Source organism: Nothobranchius furzeri, chromosome 6 (assembly GCF_043380555.1).
Source record: "Nothobranchius furzeri strain GRZ-AD chromosome 6, NfurGRZ-RIMD1, whole genome shotgun sequence".
In the NCBI taxonomy this organism is placed as follows: Eukaryota; Metazoa; Chordata; class Actinopteri; order Cyprinodontiformes; family Nothobranchiidae; genus Nothobranchius; species Nothobranchius furzeri.
The window spans coordinates 66183689-66205014 of NC_091746.1; the positions used below are offsets into that span (position 1 = coordinate 66183689).

General features: G+C 44.1%; 2 protein-coding genes across 4 annotated transcripts in view; both read right to left on the bottom strand.

Annotated features, from left to right (window-relative positions):
* LOC107374897 (rhotekin) overlaps positions 1 to 10001 on the bottom strand; it is a 48079-nt gene extending 38078 nt beyond the window's left edge. Inside the window, exons 1-8 of the mRNA XM_015943181.3 lie at positions 9880 to 10001; positions 8091 to 8290; positions 7846 to 7892; positions 7706 to 7759; positions 6621 to 6738; positions 6324 to 6554; positions 2177 to 2271; positions 1751 to 1857 (exon numbers count right to left, since the gene is read on the bottom strand). Coding sequence (XP_015798667.2) covers positions 1751 to 1857; positions 2177 to 2271; positions 6324 to 6554; positions 6621 to 6738; positions 7706 to 7759; positions 7846 to 7892; positions 8091 to 8290; positions 9880 to 9897 — 870 coding nt within the window. The 5' untranslated portion in view covers positions 9898 to 10001. The remainder of the gene's footprint in view (positions 1 to 1750; positions 1858 to 2176; positions 2272 to 6323; positions 6555 to 6620; positions 6739 to 7705; positions 7760 to 7845; positions 7893 to 8090; positions 8291 to 9879) is intronic.
* Positions 10002 to 12723: 2722 nt separating this feature from the next.
* Positions 12724 to 21326, bottom strand: part of zgc:162472 (transcription factor TFIIIB component B'' homolog) — a 29766-nt gene continuing 21163 nt past the window's right edge. For all 3 annotated transcript variants that reach the window (XM_015943184.3, XM_070552453.1, XM_070552452.1), the window contains 7 exons: positions 20467 to 20521; positions 20230 to 20368; positions 20023 to 20138; positions 19818 to 19916; positions 14045 to 14234; positions 13750 to 13969; positions 12724 to 13673 (listed from right to left, as the gene is read on the bottom strand). In XM_015943184.3, the coding sequence (XP_015798670.3) occupies positions 13578 to 13673; positions 13750 to 13969; positions 14045 to 14234; positions 19818 to 19916; positions 20023 to 20138; positions 20230 to 20368; positions 20467 to 20521 (915 nt within the window). In that variant the 3' untranslated portion in view covers positions 12724 to 13577. The remainder of the gene's footprint in view (positions 13674 to 13749; positions 13970 to 14044; positions 14235 to 19817; positions 19917 to 20022; positions 20139 to 20229; positions 20369 to 20466; positions 20522 to 21326) is intronic.

Sequence of the window (21326 nt, forward strand, 5' to 3'; positions counted from 1 at the left end):
AGGTCCAACATCAGCATGTTAATGGGCCTTGCAGGCCAGAAAAATGTCTTTATCTTAGTTTTAAAAAATTTGGGATGGACAATATCTGCATCAATATCGGTATTGGCCGATGTTAGTCAGTTTTTTTAAATATCTGTTTCGGTCCAATAAATAAAACTGGACCGATATTAACAACCAACAATTTTTCCATCTCGTCTCCATTTGTTTTCCTGTTTCTGAGGGTGAGGGGGGTGATGTGTGTTTGTTTAGTTACATGACAGTGAATGTAGTCCTCTCAGAAGTGTAAATGTGTGTGGTGTGTGTACATAATAATGTAAATTCAGCTTTAATAACGTTCATTTTATACAAAATCAGCTGATTTTAGAAGCATTAATATCAGTATAATGGTATCGGCAAATATCGGTTATCGGCCATAACAGTGATCTTAATATCAGATTTCGGTATCGGCCCAAAAATGTCATATCGGTGCATCACTATTAAAAATGCTAAAATAGTTTCATGGTTATATTAGTGTGTGTTGCAACAACAGGGGGATCACACTCCTGAGCTTCCCTGGTAAAGTCTAATCAGGGGTGCTGGAGAGGAGGGTGTGTCGGACAGTTGAACTTCAGATCCAGGAGGAGCGATGTGGTTTTTGGCCTGGTTGTGGAACACTGGATCAGCTCTAAACCCTCGGGGGCCCTGTTGGGAGTACTTTGGGAGTATGGGGTACCAGGGCCTTTGATATGGGCTGTTAGGTCCCTGTTTGATTGGTGTCAGAGCTTGATCTACATTGTTGAGGTAGAAAACACGGATTCTATCATGAGAATGGTAAATTGGCATCCCATATTGGTGATGTTAGCGCACCTAACATCTAGAGACAGCAGAAATGCACCCCAGGGTGTGAATATGTGGGTGAATGACTGATTGTGTTGTAAAGCACCTTGGGGGGTTCTCAGGACTCTAGAAGGCACTATGTCAAATACAGGCCATTTACTATTTACCAACAAATAATTCGCCAGCCGCCACAAATCTGGCGTGATGCATGTGGGCGTTGTATCGGTCTATCGTGGTGAAAAGAGAGCGGAGGCAGAAGGCAATGCTCTCAATATACCGGTTGATCTATGTTCCTACCTTCACCTATGGTCACAAGCTTTGGGTAGTGACTGAAGGAATGAGATCTTGGCTACAAGCAACAAAAATGAGTTTTTTCCACTGGGTGTCCGGGCTCTCCCTTAGAGACAGAGTGAGAAGCTTGGAGAAGATGTGCCAGTTGAGGTGGCTCGAGCATCTGATTAGGATGCTTCCTGCTGGATGCGTCCAACCTCTCCTCTCCTCACCGGGAGGAGACCTAAAGGAAAAAACCGCAGACACGCTGGAGAGACTATGCTTGTTGGCTGGCCCAAGTAACTGAGGAGAGGGAAGTCTGGGTCTGCCAGGATAGGCAGCTGCCCCCACGACCCAACCTCGGATGAGCGAAAGAAAATGGATAGATGTATTATGAGTGGTTATGTTTTTATTTTCATTATTACTCCTCAAAATTGGTCCAGAATAAGCATGTTAGAACTAATCTGAACATAAATATGTTAGAAGGTGTCAATCTACATCATTTACTATTCTAAAAATGCAACTGGGGACCCCAGGTTGTGCTTTGGCCATGTCTGATCCATTACTTAAAGAGTTATGGATGTTCTGAAGATCTAGTATGAACAATGTGTACTAAATAAAGGTTCCTAATGATTGAATATTAAAAATATACATATGTATTTACCTTGACCTGAAGTTGGCCACTAATCACTGGCTGAAGCACACAGAGAGGCTGAGCCATTAAGCGACAGCACATGTTCCCAAACAGAGGCAACCAGAACGGGCTTTCCTCTGGAAAACACAAACCGGAATTCAAATTTAAAAGAATGGTAAAGATCACCAACAACACCAATCAAAATAGGACACTCTATTGGAGTGGAAATCCAGTTTATCCATCAATATAATTTTGTTATAACTGAAATGAGTTGACTTTCATCTGAAATTGATGGACCCTGATTTGGATTTGTTGCTTTAAGCACTTTCAGAAAACGTCTGTGTTGAACTGATGCTACATAAATAAACTAAACTGGGGTGTGAAAAAAGAAATGAGTCAAAAAAACAGAAAGAAGATGAGTTCAGGCAGAAGATGAAAGGAAATTAAGAGAATCACCTGTTGCTGAAAGTGTCAGATCATGTGTCTTGAAACCTTCTCGAACGTGTTCAACAGTCAGCGTTGTGTGAGCCAGCAGGTTATACTTGGGCCCCCTTCGGACAGAAAAGATAATAGCTTTTATTTTAAATGGATTATAAAATGCAAGGGCACCCCCAAGGGGAAGATAGCTAACACCAGCAACCCCCACCCCCCACCCCCCACCCCCCCACCACCACCACCAACCCCAACCCCACCCCCCCCCCACCCCAAGAAAAGCCAATGTCAATAAATCATGTTAATGTTCACTCAAACCATAACTTGGTCTTATTTATTAAAGATTTAATTGTAAAACAAAAAATAAATATGATTACAATTAATGAGTAAAGAAAAAGTCAGCTCCTCCTTGAACCGTCACCTTATCGTGGTGGAGGAGTTTGAGTGCCCTAATGTTCCTAGGAGATATGTTGTCTGGGGCACTTTGTGCCCCTGGTAGGGTCTCCCATGACAAATTGGTCTTAGGTGAAGGGTGAGACAAAAAACAGTTCACGGGATCTTTCATGGAAGTAAATTCAATGAGTCGGAGTACCCGGCCCGGAGGGTTACCGGGGTCCAACCCTGGAGCCAGGCCTGGGGTTGGGGCCCTTGAGCGAGCGCCTGGTGGCCGGGCTTTCGCCCATGGGGCCCGGCCGGGCCCATCCCGAACCGGATCCATGGGCTCGTCCAACTGTGGACCCACCAACCGCAGGAGGAACATGAAGGGTCCGGTGCAATGTGGATCGGGCGGCAGACCAAGGCGGGAGCCTTGGCGGTCCGATCCCCAGACAGGAAAACTGGTTTTTGGGACATGGAACGTAACCTCGCTGGCGGGGAAGGAGCAAGAGCTTGTGGCAGAGGTTGAGCGGTACCGGCTAGATATAGTCTGACTCACCTCGACACATAGCATTGGCTCTGGAAGCCAAGTCCTTGAGAGGGGTTGGACACTCTCCTTTGCTGGAGTTGCTCCGGGTGAGAGACGGAGGGCTGGGGTTGGCTTTTTGTTAGCCCCAAGACTCTGCCTGTGTGTTGGGATTTACCCCGGGGGACGAGAGGGTAGCTTCCCTGCGCCTTCGGGTCGGAGAACAGGTCCTGACTGTTGTTTGTGCTTATGGGCCAAATATCAGTTCAGAGTACCCACCCTTTTCGGAGTCCCTGGAACGAGTGCTAGATAGTGCTCCATCGGGGGACTCCATTGTCCTGCTGGGGGACTTCAATGCTCACGTGGGCAATGACAGCTTGACCTGGAGGGGTGTGATTAGGAGGAACGGCCCACCTGGTCTGAACTCAAGTGGTGCTTCGTTATTGGACTTCTGTGCAAGCCGCAGTTTGGACATAACGAACACCATGTTCGAACATAAGGATGTCCATCGGTACACTTGGTGCCTAGGTCGCAGGTCGATGATAGACTTTGTAGTCGTATCATCTGACCTGCGGCCGTATGTTTTGGACACCCGAGTGAAGAGAGGAGCGGAGCTGTCAACTGAACACCACCTGGTGGTGAGTTGGATCAGATGGCAAGGGAAGATGCCGCGTAGACCTGGCATACCCAAACGCATAGTGAGGGTCTGCTGGGAACGCCTGGCAGAAGAACCTGTCAAGACGGTCTTCAACTCCCGCCTCCGGCAGAGCTTTGACCGCGTCCCGAGAGCAGTGGGGGACATTGACTCTGAGTGGGCCTTGTTCCACTCTGCGATTGTTGAGGCGGCTGTTGCTAGCTGTGGTCGCAAGGTGGCCGGCGCCAGTCGTGGTAGCAACCCCCGTACCCGCTGGTGGACACCAGAGGTTCGGGGAGCCGTCAGGCTGAAGAAGGAGGCCTACAGGGCGTGGCTGGTCTGTGGGTCTCCGGAGGCAGCAGACAGGTACCGGATAGCCAAGCGGGGTGCAGCAGTGGCAGTTGCCGAGGCAAAATCTCGGGCGTGGGAGGAGTTTGGTGAGGCCATGGAGAAAGATTATTGATTGGCTCCAAAGAGGTTCTGGCAAACTGTCCGGCGCCTCAGGAGAGGAAGGCAGCAATTTGCTCACATTGTTTACAGTGGGGATGGGGAGCTGCTGACGTCAACTGAGGCTATAGTCAGACAGTGGAAGGAATACTTTGAGGAGCTCCTCAATCCCACCTATGCGCATTCCGAGGAGGAACCAGAGCCGGGAGACCTGGGGATGGACTGTCCAATCTTGGGGGCAGAAGTTGCTGAGGTAGTCAAACAACTACACAGCGGTGGAGCCCCGGGGGCGGATGAGGTTCGTCCTGGGTATCTCAAGGCTATGGATGTTGTAGGTCTGTCATGGTTGACACGTCTCTGCAACCTTGCGTGGTCATCGGGGGCAGTTCCTGTGGAGTGGCAGACTGGGGTGGTGGTCCCCATCTTTAAGAAGGGTGATCTGAGGGTGTGTTCCAACTATAGGGGGATCACACTCCTCAGCCTCCCTGGAAAGGTCTACTCCAAGGTACTGCAGAGGAGGGTCCGATCGATAGTTGAATCTCAGATTGAGGAGGAGCAATGTGATTTTCGTCCTGGCCGTGGAACTGTGGACCAGCTCTATACCCTTGCAAGGGTGATGGAGGGGGCATGGGAGTTTGCCCAACCAATCCACATGTGTTTTATGGATTTAGAGGAGGCTTAAGATCGTGTCCCCAGGGGCACCCTGTGGGGGACGCTCCAGGAGTATGGGGTGGGTGGTTTTCTGTTAAGGGCCATTCAGTCCCTTTACCAGAGGAGCGTGAGTTTGGTTCCGCATAGCCGGTAGTAAGTCGGACCTGTTCCCGGTGAGGGTTGGACTCAGCCAGGGCTGCCCTTTGTCACCGGTTCTGTTCATTACCTTTATGGACAGAATTTTTAGGCGCAGCCGTGGTGTGGAGAGTGTCAAGTTTGGTGGCAGGAGAATCTCGTCTCTGCTTTTTGCGGATGATGTGGTCCTCCTAGCTTCATCCAGCTCTGACCTTCAGCTCTTGCTGGGTAGGTTCGCAGCTGAGTGTGAAGCGGCTTGGATGAGGATCAGCACCTCCAAATCTGAGACCATGGTTCTCGACCGGAATAGGGTGGCTTGCCAACTCCGGGTCGGGGGAGAGGTCCTACCTCATGTGGAGAAGTTTAAGTATCTCGGGGTCTTGTTCACAAGTGAGGGTAGGAGGGATCGGGAGATCGACAGGCGGATTGGTTCAGCGTCTGCAGTGATGCGGACGCTGAGCCGATCTGTCGTGGTGAAGAGGGAGCTGAGCCAGAAAGCCAGGCTCTCGATTTGCCGGCCGATCTACGTCCCAATCCTCACCTATGGTCATGAGCTTTGGGTAATGAGCAAAAGAACGAGATCGCCGATATAAGCGGCCAAAATGAGTTTCCTCCGTAGGGTGGCTGGGCTCAGCCTTAGAGATTGGGTGAGGAGCTCGGACATTCGGGAGGGACTCGGAGTAGAACCGCTGCTCCTCCGGATCGACAGGAGCTAGTTGAGGTGGTTTGGCCATCTGGTCAGGATGCCTCCTGGACACCTCCCCGGGGAGGTGCTTCGGGCATGTCCTGCCAGCAGGAGGCCCCCGGTTCGACCCAGGACATGTTGGAGAGGTTACATCTCCAATCTGGTCCGGGAATACCTTGGGGTCCTGCCGGAGGAGCTGGTGGAGGTGGCCAGGGAGAGGACGGTCTGGAGCTCCCTAGTTGGGATGCTGCCCCCGCGACCCAGACCCAGATAAGCGGAGGAAGACGACGACGGCGAGAAATAATCCGATTTTTCTTTTTTGTGTGTGAACACAGCAACACAGGTGAATACACCTACGTAAGGAAATATATTTTTCAATTAAATTTGGAATAAAATTTAAATAAGTGAAATGTAATTTTTCTGAAATGTTTGTGTATGTAAAATTTAAGTTAAATGTTTTGGATACATATATATATATATATATATATATATATATATATATATATATATATATATATATATATATATATATATAAAAAAGAATAAAGGAGCAATGCAATACATTGCCACAGGCTAAACTTTCCCAGAGTGACTACAAGGACCAATTTGGTGTGCCACCCTAAAAATGTCTTTGGCCACATCTGGCCACCCCTATCAAAATTTTCTGGAGGCGTTCCTGATAAAATGTGTATTTTTCTGTGAGAATCGTCCCACTCACAGTGCCGACTGGTCGTATGATAAAGGCGGTGAAATGTATCCAGGTTTCGCATCTCCTCCAAAAGGTGCTGCAGACTCAAGAGCAGTACGGATCTTTTTTCCAGAGGAGCATCCCAAAGAGCCTCCCAGGAAGCTCATCCTCCTGGCCGCTAGGGCGCCTGTGGACAGATCCTCGGCTGCGCAGCTACTAAACAGCTCAACACGAAGTCTGAACTCTGGGCCCACCTTGTTGCTGTGCACACAGAACATATTTTTTTTAAACAACAATTAAATGTGATCTTGCATCATATTAACTTACAATATGATTGTGTCTTCAAAACAGATGTCAGTTAGTGTCCTGTCGACCATCACCAGATCGGTGTCATGGATCTCTGTGCCACACTGGAGCATGCAGAACACAGCACAGCGATGCAGCTCTGATGGGGACACAGTATAGTTATTATAACAGCCCTGTGCTCTATAGAAAACATTTTCATGGAGTTTTTTTTGCACAAATTACTCTGAAATAAACCAATTTCTAGTTTTACCCTTGAAATTTTCAGTACCTTCCAGAATGAGCCATTTCTATTACTTTAAAGATAAAGCTAATTATTTTTTTCAACACATTTGCAGTGGTCTCTGGCATGAAAGATTGCCTTGTGAGTCGACCTCTGTGGGAGGTAGAAGAGAGGGGAGCAGATTATGGCAGGATTTAGTCCTATTTCCTGATATTTGTATATCTCACCACTGATTGGCTAACATTAAAGCGACTTTACCACCGACTTTGCTTTGCAACATTGATGTTTTATCTCCACAAATATCAAAATCCTGAAGGAGTTGTGCTGTGTGGTGGAGTTGCTAATGCTAATGGTTAGCTTGTACTAGCCAAGACACGCTCTGCTCTCTCAAGAGGTTTTTCGGTGGCTGGTCCTGGGCTCTTCAACAGCCTTCTCATACATCTGAGGACCTCTCATAGCTTGGAGTATTTTAAGTCGTTAGCTTCAATATTGGTTGATCTGCTTTGCTACTTTTTTTTACCTTTTAATTAGTTTTATTGTGGTTTTATTACTTGACTTTGTAGTCATTGTTTTACTCAACATATCATTTTATTCACGGTTTTATTATTTCTTTGTTATTTGTCTAATTTTTAACTTCTTAATATGTTTTATCTTTTGTATGTTTTTAACGCGGCTGCAGCACTTTGGGTTGTGTGAGAAACACTAAGCGTGCTCTATCTTAACCATGAGGGGAGGGGTTTCTATGCTCATTTCCCTTATTGTGATGTCACATTAGGGGACCTTTAGGAACGGCTCATTTTAGGCAAATCATTCCTGAAACCAAACAATGACAGAAAATGGATGGACAGATTTTATTTGTATTCGTTTCTCCCCCGTTCTTTTTTACCTCCTTTGTTTTTGAAGTACTCTGAGTCTTTCCACATGAGGGGAATCCGCAGATCTAGAGACGACAAATTAGAAGTCAAAAATATAACATATAGTAGTAGCTACTTTATTAAACATGTAGAACAAAAACTGAGAATTCACCTGAGAGTGAAACTTTTCCGGCACATGGCACCAAACCTTCAGATGGTCTACCAGGAAGCAGATCCACAATTAGTTATCGATGTGGGAGACAGAACAACAGAGTAGCTTTTAGGTAACCTAGGGGTTAGTAGGAGGCATGAAAATGTCTGTACATCTCACAATTTACATTTAATTAAAACTACTTTCTCCTCCACGTGCCCCCTCTCTGATTATCACCTAAACAAAGAGTGTGTCTCTGATCTGACCTGCTGCCAGCTTTTTCTAAAATCTGTGCTTTCCTCATCCTCTGTAGCTGGCTGAGCAGAGCCAGAATGCGTGCGTTGCAGGTCAGCAGGCTCTTGGAGGCCTCCAGGGCCTGATCTCTCTGGGAACAAGCAGCCAGCAGCTTACTGGCCCCCTCCCGCATTCGCACCTCCCGCTCAATCTGCTGCAGCACCATCTCTTCCTGCAGGTTGTTTGAGATACAAAAATCATTTCAGTCAAAGTCTCGGTAATGAGTAGCTGGGGTTTAGCGCATTGTTAGACGTTTTAGACTTCTATTAGACCCAAAGTTCTGCTGACAGGAAGCTTAAAACCTGCTAACATGTTGCATAAGCGTCTAGCAGACGTTACGTCATACTCGACTTTAATCCCTGGATATTGTTCAAATGAAGATTTAAGAGTAAGATGGTTTAATTGCAAAGCAGTTCCCAGGTTTACATGGTTGGAAATCACAAAAGACAGTGTGAGCCTTTGTCTCCGTGCAGGTTTTTGCTGCGCTAATGACCTAAACGAACTGAGGAAATGCTGTTTCAATACTGAGGAAACTTTAGAGATTTGTAAACAGGAAAAACTGAAACAGACTCATTCCAGAGGATTCTAGAGGGTTTGTAGAACCTGATAAAGACAAAAACTTAGTGACTTAAACCTAAAGCTCACTCAGGCGTGCAGCCAATCTTACTACAAATAATTATTACAGCAAAAAAATGTACATATGATGTTTGACATAAAAGTCAAATATTATTACCCTAGTCAGCATACGTCACACATGTTTTAGTCAAAATGAATGAAATTTTGCTCTTGAATTGGACATTAAAGGGTTAAGATCAGAGGTGTGTGAGCTCTTTCTGACCTTAGTCAGCTGGTGGTTAAATAAACGTTTCTTGGAAAGACAAAAAAAAAACACAGCATTACATTAATTTTTTCATTAATGAAAGACTGCAGCTTTTCTACTCCTTTAGTGGGATTAGTACATTCCTCACAAATCTACTGTGTGTGTTTCCTGCCCTTTAGAGGATAATCTTTATACAGCATTACTACCCACTCGGAAACTAGATGATTGATCTCGAGGGGTTTTAACTTCCTAAAATCTAAGTTTATTTATTTATTTGTTTGTTTGTTTGTTTGTTTGTTTGTTTGTTTGTTTATTTATTCATTTATTTATTGTTGACTAGTTTTCTTATTTTATGAGTTAGATAAAAAAATTAACAAAAACATGTTGGGCAGTAATTTATTTATCTGTGTTTTGTATAAATCACTGTGAACAGATTCTTTAGGTGAAAATATCAAACATATGAATCAAATAAAGCTCAACTTTTTAAGAGTTTATTTGAATAGACAGTCACAGATTATTAAACTCAACTCAAACAATACATTTGTTTTCTCAACATGAACAAGTCTGAACACTGTCATACCAAAAATCCATTCGGTTCGGTTCAATAATTCAGTGTTTTCAGAGTGCAGTGTGCATTAAAGAGTCATGTGTTTTAGCTGAAGCATAGCTTTGGGGATCCGGTCAGTGTTGTATAATTTAGTTGTGTTTGAATGTTTGGATTCAATAGATCTATAATGAATCATTCCTTAGTTCACACAAAAGACTTAAAGAACATTTGAACTTTGTTGATCTGTAAGGAAAATAACTCCCAGCAGTTTAAAGACTGAGTAACGTGGGTTTTTCAGCACTATTGTAGGAATAAAATAAATAATATTCATTATATTATTACTAATCTGCATCAAAACAGTCAACAGCAAAAGCATCACCGACCGTTCCCCTACCTGAGTCTTCTCAGTCATGGTTCTTCTCAGAGGAGCCTCACAGGTTGGTTCTGAATGAGCAGACTGATCTCACAGCTGAGCATTTAGCCTGGACCTGCACACCGAGCAGCTAGTTACTCAACAGAGATCAAAACAAGCCTAAGCCTTCACACGAGCGGCTGTGGCAAGAGGGATTAAAGCCTCAAACACATGAAGTCTCCCATTAAAGCTGCTCTATCACTGGATTACTCAGTCAGCCTTCATACAGGTTCATTTACACAGGAGCATCCAGTCAAATGTGTAAACGAAACTTAGCAGTCAACAGTTTTAAATCATTTTCTAGTGCATTGTTAAACATGTTAAAATGCATTTACTCACCTGAGGAAAAGCTGCAAAGCAAAGGATCATACTTGCATTTGTTTGCATCAGCAATTTCCTTTTGGCCTAATAATGATCCAAAGTTTTACATTTTAATGGCAATCCATGAAGTAGCAAACAAGCAGATCAGATGACAAAACAATAAAAAACACAAATTATTTTATGCTCCAGCGTTCAACAGCAGAGACTAGATTGATCAAAAAATACACATTTACTGTTATTTCTGAGTGTTTTGTTGAATTATTTGTGCAAAACCTAAGAAACCATACGCATACGCATGCTCATCTCTGCTGACATCTCCTGGACAAACAACATCACAGCTGTCATCAAGAAGGCTCAGCAGCGGTTACGCTTCCTGGGGGTCCTCGGGAAGCACAAACTGGACTCCAACCTACTGACCTACCACTCATCTATCGAGAGCCTGCTGACCTACTGCATCACAGTATGGTATGGAAGCTGCACCGTGGCAGACGTGACGAGGCTTCAGCGGGTTGTTAAGGCAGCACAGAAAGTCATCCATTGCTCCATACCCTCCCTGATGAATGTGTACACCTCCCGCTGCCTCAGCAGAGCAAAATACATCATCATGGACATCTCCCACTCTGGCTGTGACCTGTTCTCCCTGTTGCCCTCCAGGAGGCGCTACAGGTGCTTCACAACCAGGACAAACAGGCTCAAGAAGTTTCTTTCCCAAGAGCCGTAATCACATGTACTGACACTCTCCGAGCCCAGGTCTTCCTTCTGATCATCAATCAGTGCAATATTCAATATCTATATGCTATTGACATTAACTGCAATATCCAATATGCATATAGCACAAATTTGCACCATTTGTTTATTTATTGTTTGTTGTTGTTCACTGCATTGTTTTGTTGTTGCTATTGTTTGTTGTTGTTCACTATATTTCAATGATGATTAGCATTTTTATTACTTTTATCTTATTTTCATTTTTATTACTATATTACTTTTATCTTTCTTTGTCATTTTTTCATGACAAGTAATGTGATTGAGTAAATAGGGTAGGCATTAAAAGCTAGGCTTTAGCCTACACCTTTTTGGTTACTATAATTGAGATTCTGTTTTATTGTATTCTTTCTTTTTCCTTTCAAATGACCAAAATAAAATACATTTAAATTGAGATTGTTTCTACCGTTTGTGTTTGACTGCACTGAAGGAGCTGCTTTTAAACTCATTGTATTTGCATTTAGTGATGATAAAAGGCATTCTATTCCATTTTAATTCTAATATTTACATTTTTGATTTTAAATTTAAAAAATTTAAAAGATTTGATCTGTTTCTGGGTTGCAAAAGGATGGTTGTAGAAACTGATTTTATGGACATACTCACACTGAAATGTACTGACCCAGTTTAAAGTAAATAAATTCAAGGTTTATTTAGACAAAAAAAAAAGAATAAACAAAAACAGTAACAAATAACTGCATTTGTAATAGTTGATGGTTATTTTTGGCGTGTTTAGTTTAGGATTTTTATTTCAGTGGTTTATAATTTAATAGAAAATCTAAATGCAGTAATTATTTTCCTGTTTAAAACAGAAATTAACTTTTTTAAAACATTTAAATGTCCATATTAATGTTTCTGCGTGTGTGATTTGGGGATTTTTTCTTCCTCTGTTGGAGGTAACTGGTTACTACAACGTTCATGAGCTAACCCTGTGGATTCCTTCAAAATAAAACACACCACTTAAAATGACCATGATATTAAATTGATATTAACATAGTTAGATAACGGAAAACTAGAACGTCTTCACCTATACAACTACTTAACTACTAAAACTCAATGAATCTATTTAAATTATCTGTGTCCAATAAAACTAAATCAATGAGCCTAAGCAGGAACGTTCTAGCCTGGCAAGCAGACTAAAGAAATATATTATTATTACAAACTAGTCCTTTTTTTACTATTTGTTCCTTGCCTAAATAAACTTTTTATTGATTAATTATAATCTGTAGTTTGATTTAATTGATGGCCACATACTCTGTAAGGATTTATATGTTTTTAGGTCAACTGGATGGAAACACAGAACTTAATCCCTAGTATCTGGCTTTCTAGAATAAGGATTAGACTGAGAGGGATTTTACTCTTCATATAATTATATTTGGTAACAAAGTTTCACCAGCATACATTTGTAGTTTCTAACTGTCGGATATAAAATTATTAGTTCAAAGACCAATAAATACCCATGCAACTACATCTGATATTTTCCCACAATGTTTTTGTTCCACTCATAATCAACAATGTGGGTTTTTAAAATAGCGAACCATGATTACAGCATTCATTTTCCGTCTGAAAAATTAAACCCATCAGTTTTTTTTCTCTGCCAGACTATTGTCATTTTATAATTTCTTGCAAGTTAATTAGTAATTACTGAGCCAGTGAAACATTTAGACACCCTATCACAAACAAGAAACCTTTGATCCAGACCTTTTCATTTTAAGCGCTACTTAAGTTTTTCAGAAAGACAATAAGTGGAGGTGGAAGAATTTATTTTATTCAGATAAAAACTCTTAACACCATGTGAGGGGACACTTCTGGTTAGGTATTGACATAAATACAAAATAAATAAAGTTCAGTTCTTGTACAAATCTGCCAAAACAAAAGCCTTTCCCCTGAAATGTGGCTCAGCAGGGCTATTCAAGCCTGGTCTTCGAGGGTCACCTACACATTGTGGCTCCTCGCTAAAAGGGCTGAATCCGTGGCCGACTAGGAGGCTTCTGTTGAACTTGACCTGCTGAAGAGGTGAATCAGTCACTGAATCGGGTGTGTTGGAGCAGGTGAATGGGCCAAAACACGCAGAACTAGAACAGCCCTGCTCCAGATGATCTAGTATTATGTTGAACACAACCGGAATGCCTCACACACTCAACACGTCTGTAATATAGTCAAATAACAACAGTTATGTTTAAATTGTTCATTTCACTAAATAAAACTTTAATGAACACAGAACATTACTGAACTACATTTCTTGTCGTGGAGTGAAGGCTTCGTTTCTGAAACAGCTGACCGGACACACCCGATGAAGCATAAAACGCTGAAAGCATTGCTACTTTATAATATTTACATTTTCACAGCTGGTTCAGAATATTCTGCTGCTTTGTTTTCAGTCTAAAACGACTTCCTGCTGATTCCTTGAATTTGAGAGAACGTTAGAGAACATTTCAGTGAAGCAGGCCTGCTGTACACGTCCAAAGTGCTTTTAAAGGAAATCTGAAACTCGAACTGACCAAAAAAAAAAAAAAAAAAAACAAAGAAAACGCATTCATCTTTTGGAACTTTTACAAAGATAATGCCAGAACATATTTTAAAAAGGCCGGCTGCAGCTTTTATCCTTCTTGGACTTCTGTGAAAATGTCACTTAAGAAGAACTGAGACACGTTGGTGGGCTCCACAGCGCTGTCGTCTTCCTGGGAGAATGAAACCTACAACAGAAATAACTAATCAGCTTTGTTCAGACTCGCGGGGCGTGTAGGAAAACATCAGAATTAAAATTCTTACTTCGGCTGCACGACGGCGAACGCCACCAGCTGGGTTTGAGCAGGTGGGAGGTGCTGAGTGGACTTCTGGTGACGGTTGGGAACTATTTGTGGAAAGGCTTCTCGTCTCGGAGACTCTGGACTTTGATGAAGCCTGTTTTCCTGCCGATTTCTGCCGAGGTTTGCTCTTAGAGGAACTAACTGTCTCAGGAGACAGTGAAGAGGAATCTTTGCTTTTGGATCTGTCGGGTACAGAAACAGAAGTTCTGGAGAGTTTCTAACGTTCAGAACTTTGTTTTCCTCGTTATTTTTCCTACCTGCTCCGACAACTTTTCCCAACACTCGCTACACTTTGTGAGGCGGAGCTGCTGTCAGGTTCCTTCTCACCGCTCACAGTTTTCTTATCAGTGTCCACATGACCTCCAGCTTCACCGTGAGGCTCCGTGACGCTCTTATCAGAGGACGACTCGGCCTCAGTGGCAGCTGCAGACTGAACTTGCCGTTTGCCTTATTGGGGAATAAAAAGATGTTAAAAAATATGTCCAACTGTCAGAGAATTCCTTACTACAGTGCAAAACTGTTCTACTATTATCAAGGTATTTTCACTGTAGTGTAGGAAAGCCTCAATGTCAGAGGTCAACAGACATGGAAGTGTCCAGCCAGCTTCATCTGCCCAGACTGCGGAGCACTTTTCACACCATAACAGATATCCTGTTTACACGCCTCTAGCGTCGCCATCTGGAGACGCCGTCATCACAATCTCTCCCCTGCTTCAGTGCCTGCAGAAGAACAAGGTCCCTCACGAGATGCGACTCGTGTGACTTTAATAAAGGATCATTTTTGGTCTCGTAAATGATTTCCTAACTTTACAAGTTATTCACAATCACGCCCAGTTTAATCCACAATGAATGTTTGATCTAAAGTGATTTAATAATGTCTTGACTGCTTTACAGTAATGAAATGTGTTTATTCTGGAGATGCCTTTTTCAGATCTCAAATACACCAAACGAGTCTACGTGATGATTTAATAATGATTATCAGCTATGTCACATTTTAATATCAGTATTAAGAAGTGACTGTTTAACCTATTTACGTCACATATTAACTGAAATAAGCTTTTCTAAGTGTCTGAGGAAGGGGAGGTCTGAGGACTCTTTGAAAATCCCTATTAAACTTTCTTAAATCTGGTTGGTCCAAAACTTATAAACACCCTTAAAACCCTTAAAAGAGGAAACACTTTTTATTGGCAGTTCCTGCTAAAAGCTTCCAGCTTACCCTAAATTACCATTCTATGGCAAATCAAGCCAGACTTTTTTTTGTGGAATAATTTTAGCGGCATAAAGAACCATCCTTTTTCAGAATCAACCAATTTTTATTTGTTTAATCTGCAAAACAACTCATCAGCTGTGAAACGGTCTGCCTGCAGACCCGAAACGCCATCTCTGGCCAGCTGACGAAAATTCAGAGGAACATGGCCTGTGACACCCAGAAGTCAAACTACTGTATAATCCATACACACTGGTCCCGTAACTCTGCACTGACGTTGGATGGGTTAAGAATAATTTGATAACTTATTCAATCTAAATAAAATTAAATCAAATTTATTTTATTAACCCAGACATCACATGTTTCTGAGTCCCTTAATTAGGCTCTTAATAACATATATGGTCATAATTTAATCAGTTTCTTCATTGTCTCAGTTGATATTACCGTGAATCACCATTTATAATCATTTGTCCTGCATCATCATAGTATTTTTATTAGGGATGTAAGAAAATATCGATATGGCAATATATCGTGATTTTTTCCAGCAATATTATATCGATATTCGAAAGCCTCGTCTCGTCTCGTCTTCCTCCGCTTATCCGGGTCCGGGTCGCGGGGGCAGCATCCCAACTAGGGAGCTCCAGGCCGTCCTCTCCCCGGCCTTGTCCACCAGCTCCTCCGGCAGGACCCCAAGGCGTTCCCGGACCAGATTGGAGATGTAACCTCTCCAACGTGTCCTGGGTCGACCCGGGGGCCTTCTGCCGGCAGGACATGCCCAAAACACCTCCCCGGGGAGGCGTCCAGGAGGCATCCTGACCAGATGCCCAAACCACCTCAACTGGCTCCTTTCGATCCGGAGGAGCAGCGGTTCTACTCCGAGTCCCTCCCGAATGTCCGAGCTCCTCACCCTATCTCTAAGGCTGAGCCCGGCCACCCTACGGAGGAAACTCATTTCGGCCGCTTGTATCCGCAATCTCGTTCTTTCGGTCATTACCCAAAGCTCATGACCATAGGTGAGGATTGGGACGTAGATCGACCGGTAAATCGAGAGCCTGGCTTTCTGGCTCAGCTCCCTCTTCCCCACGACAGATCGGCTCAGCGTCCGCATCACTGCAGACGCCGAACCAATCCGCCTGTCGATCTCCCGATCCCTCCTACCCTCACTCGTGAACAAGACCCCGAGATACTTAAACTCCTCCACTTGAGGTAGGACCTCTCCCCCGACCCGGAGGTGGCAAGCCACCCTTTTCCGGTCGAGAACCATGGTCTCAGATTTGGAGGTGCTGATCCTCATCCCAGCCGCTTCACATTCGGCCGCGAACCTACCCAGCAAGAGCTGAAGGTCAGAGCTGGATGAAGCTAGGAGGACCACATCATCCGCAAAAAGCAGAGACGAGATTCTCCTGCCACCAAACTCGACACACTCCACACCAAGGCTGCGTCTAGAAATTCTGTCCATAAAAGTGATGAACAGAACCGGTGACAAAGGGCAGCCCTGGCGGAGTCCAACCCTCACTGGGAACAGGTCCGACTTACTACCGGCTATGCGGACCAAACTCACGCTCCTCTGGTAAAGGGACTGAATGGCCCTTAACAGAAAGCCACCCACCCCATACTCCTGGAGCGTCCCCCACAGGGTGCCCCTGGGGACACGGTCATAAGCCTTCTCCAAATCCACAAAGCACATGTGGATTGGTTGGGCAAACTCCCATGCCCCCTCCATCACCCTTGCAAGGGTATAGAGCTGGTCCACAGTTCCACGGCCAGGACGAAAACCACATTGCTCCTCCTCTATCTGAGATTCAACTATCGATCGGACCCTCCTCTCCAGTACCTTGGAGTAGACCTTTCCAGGGAGGCTGAGGAGTGTGATCCCCCTATAGTTGGAACACACCCTCAGGTCACCCTTCTTAAAGATGGGGACCACCACCCCGGTCTGCCACTCCCTAGGAACTGCCCCCGATGACCACGCAATGTTGTAGAGACGTGTCAACCATGACAGCCCTACAACATCCATAGCCTTGAGATACCCAGGACGAACCTCATCCGCCCCCGGGGCTCCGCCGCTGTGTAGTTGTTTGACTACCTCAGCAACTTCTGCCCCCGAGATCGGACAGTCCATCCCCAGGCCTCCCAGCTCTGGTTCCTCCTCGGAATGCGCATTGGTGGGATTGAGGAGCTCCTTAAAGTATTCCTTCCACCGTCCGACTATAGCCTCAGTTGACGTCAGCAGCTCCCCATCCCCACTGTAAACAGTGTGAGCGAGTTGCTGCCTTCCTCTCCTGAGGCGCCGGACAGTTTGCCAGAACCTCTTTGGAGCCAATCGATAGTCTTTCTCCATGGCCTCACCAAACTCCTCCCACGCCCGAGATTTTGCCTCGGCAACTGCCACTGCTGCACCCCGCTTGGCTATCCGGTACCTGTCTGCTGCCTCCGGAGACCCACAGACCAGCCACGCCCTGTAGGCCTCCTTCTTCAGCCTGACGGCTCCCCGAACCTCTGGTGTCCACCAGCGGGTACGGGGGTTGCCACCACGACTGGCACCGGCCACCTTACGACCACAGCTAGCAACAGCCGCCTCGACAATCGCAGAGTGGAACAAGGCCCACTCGGACTCAATGTCCCCCACTGCTCTCGGGACGTGGTCAAAGCTCTGCCGGAGGTGGGAGTTGAAGACCGTCTTGACAGGTTCTTCTGCCAGGCGTTCCCAGCAGACCCTCACTATGCGTGTTTCGGAAATATCGATACGGCAATTTAACGTGATTTGTTTCCTGCGATTATTACATCGATATTCAAAAGCCGTGTATCTAATTCTTGAAATAATTTACAAGCAAACTTTTGTGCATTTTCTTTTCGTTTTGTGCAATTCAATCGCCACCCGCTAGTTGGCAGCAGTGTGCAACGGGTTTTGTTTCCACCATTGAAATGTAAATCCCTCCATCATGGTTCAGATACCTCATGTTAAACATGTTACGTATCAGTTTGGACTGTTTATTGAACATTCTTACAATAAATTCAGTAAAAAAAATTGCTTGTAACGTCTGACTGAATGTATCGCAATATACCGTGATATATCGTATCGTCTCCCCTGTATCGTGATATGTATCGTATCGCCAGAATTTCAAAAATACACATCCCTGATGTTTATGTTTATTCATTTAGCAGACGCTTTTATCCAAAGCAACTTACAATTTATAACCTATAGGGCATGTTGTGATCTGTGGGGGAAACCGGAGTACCCGGAGGAAACCCACGCATGCATGGGGAGAACACGCAACTCCACGCAGAAAGGCCGCAGCCGAGTTTTGAACCTGCAACCTTCGTGCTGCGAGGCAACAGCGCTAACCACTGCGCCACCATGCAGCCCGTAATAGTAATAGAAAAATAGCAAGAAATAGATATTTATTAACTATATTTTTGCCTCTGTGTCAAATTATTATAGTGTCGATACCCATATCACCTAGTTTCATCAATCGAATATTAAAGGTTCAATAATACTGATAATCCATATTTTTATGGAATATTACATTTTATTGAATACTTTATTATAAATACTTAGTATAAAAACTTTATATTTTATTGAAAATTATAAGTAACCACTTACAAAATGTTAATTCACAGTAATTATGATGATGCTTTATTAGATGATTACAATAAATTTAAGCAGGCAGTGTATAAGTTACAGGCTCTTATTGTGAAGGCAGTGTTTCTCTGCTGTAATTAGCGCCATAGGGAAAATAAAGTCAGATTCTATAAAAAGCCGGATGTGATTATTTCATCAGGGGGGTGAACACGCTTTTGGACATATAAACATCTTATCCAGCATGATGGAGCAGTTTCAAAAGGCCAAAGGGATCATAAAGTCATGTGACTAAATAACAGCAATGCACCAAAATGAAAATTTGGGTCAGCATCGATAAACAATTTAATACTACCAACCGCTCATTTTTACCGATACCAAATTTATTTTTGAGACTAAATAAAAGTGACCACACCACCTACATCGCTTCCAGGTTTCAGTCATGGCACGTTCACATCTGGGTCCGCAAAGTCTGGTCTTGGATAGGAAGGCCCGCCCCGATGTGGTCAGGTTTGAGTTTACACAGCCTTCTCATGAACGTGGATTACTGAGAGCATGTGGGCGGGGCAAAAGACTAATGAAGAAGTGCACAGCATCCCCCTTAAGTTAGTAAACAAAGGCGACTATGAGCAGCGATGCTTTGGGAGACTCCGACATGAAGCACACAGCTTCCTGCTCTCTCAATGAGAAGCGCGGCTGCCGTGGGTTCCTCTCACAGCTGTCTGTCGCCACGTTCCCCCCGGCTAGGGCCGCGGGTCCGAGCTGCAGAGAAGATGTTTACTCCACTGCATCCAGACTGATAATGAATCACGCAGGCAGGAAGCTGCCACTAGGTGATTCTACCCGCCAATCAGAGGCTCCCTCTACACGTGGGTGTGAACTTCAGCCAGCCAATCAGTCCACAGTGGGCGTACTGGGTCTGTTCAGTGCCAAGCTGACCACCAGAGAGAAGGTCCAACAAAAATGATTGGCTGAGCATGTAAAACGCACAGATTACCCAGATGTGAACACAATTACCCTACCGAGGCTAGGTCAGGCCGACCCAGATGTGAATGCACCATGAAACACCCCCCACATTCCATCACTAACCATTAGAAGCCACTGGTCTGGGGTTAGTACTTAGTAGTGATTTTAATTTTATTTTAATGACAATTTGGTTTAAAGGTCATTATGCTGATCAACAGAACTGACACCCCAGAAACAGCAAAACCAGTAAACCAGTTCATCCCAAACCTGCTGCATACCTTTCCTGCCAGATCCTTTTGGTGTTTTCTTAGAGGACAGAGCTTTGGTCTCTTTAGCGTCTGTTGGAGGAAACTTTGGTGGCTGGATGGTAGTTTTGTCTGTCCCAATAACAGCAAAAGAAAAAATAAAAGAACATACTCTTATTAAGATGCTTTTAGATAAAAAATTTTTAAAAAAAATCTGATAATGATTGAAACATTTTACCTTTCTGACCAGTGACGAACCCAGCTGGTTCTGACCCAGTGTCGTTACTGGCCACTTGACTGTGCACAGAAACATTAAAACCACCTCCAACTGCTTCTGAACTTTCTGCAGAAACGCTGCAAGGAGTGAAGAAAGTTATCAAATCAGATGCACACTTAAACAGATTCCATGTTTCCGCGGATGTCAAACTGATTATTGCAAAATTACTTCTGTTCGTGCTTTGATGGATCAGCAACAGGGAGAGGAGGGGGTGCGGCCTCCTCCTCCGCTGATGATACTGGGATCTCCGTCAGAGAGAGGATGAAAAAAGGCTCATCTGGATCTGAAGGCACTTCTGCTGGCAGGACTGAAAAAGAGAGATCCACAATTTAGTCTAAACTCCTAAAAAAATGCAGAATCACACTTTAAGAGATATGAGTGGAAGAAAATCCATGACTGACTTACTCCCTGATAAGAGCGGATAACTTTGAACCCCTTCGGCACTTGATGTTGATTCGCTCTGGGATTAAAGGAATCAAAGAGAGAAATTTGAGGAGAAGCAGCAGCATTTTTCATCGGTCCTACATCCCATCTCTGATCAAAGTCGCAACTTGAAGTGTTTTGTTCGTCCTACACAGCAGTGCTTCCCATTCTAATCTAGTCAGATGTGACACATCCACTGGAAGATTCTATCAACGCTTTCACACGAAATATATTAGAAAAATATGTTTATTTTGTGTCATTTTAAAGCAGGTGCCTTTATTTATTCAACATACTTCTATCAACTATATTTTTCTGTCATATTTCAACAACCTCAGCTCAGAGAAATGGTGTTTAAATCCCACAGCGTGTTAATGGTTAGTCCAACTGAAGCCAAGACAACAATGTGTTTGTGCTAGGGATGAGCCGGATACTCGTTTTAGACGAGTATCCGGTACGGATAAAGCATTTTTGACGAATACGAGCACGAAACGAGTAAACCTGGTAAATATCTGTAATCGTGCTGAAGGAAAATCCTCATTGGGTAACTGACTGTCTTCACGATCTGCGATTGGCCAGTCACATAGAGCGCCCGCCCCTCCCTACACACAAAACTCTCTAGCCGGTCGGGAGAGCAGTCCATCCGGCTCATCCACGCACACACACAGACAGTAACGGATCTCGGTGTGATTGCTTCACTGTTGCTCACGTTTCTTCAGTTTTCCCTAGGTTTTCTTCAGCTCGCCTCTTTTTCGGTTGAATATTTAAAATTACTTTTTTCGTAACTTACATGGTGCATTTGAAAAGACAGAGCTGACGTGCTGCATTAACTCACTACCTCCGCT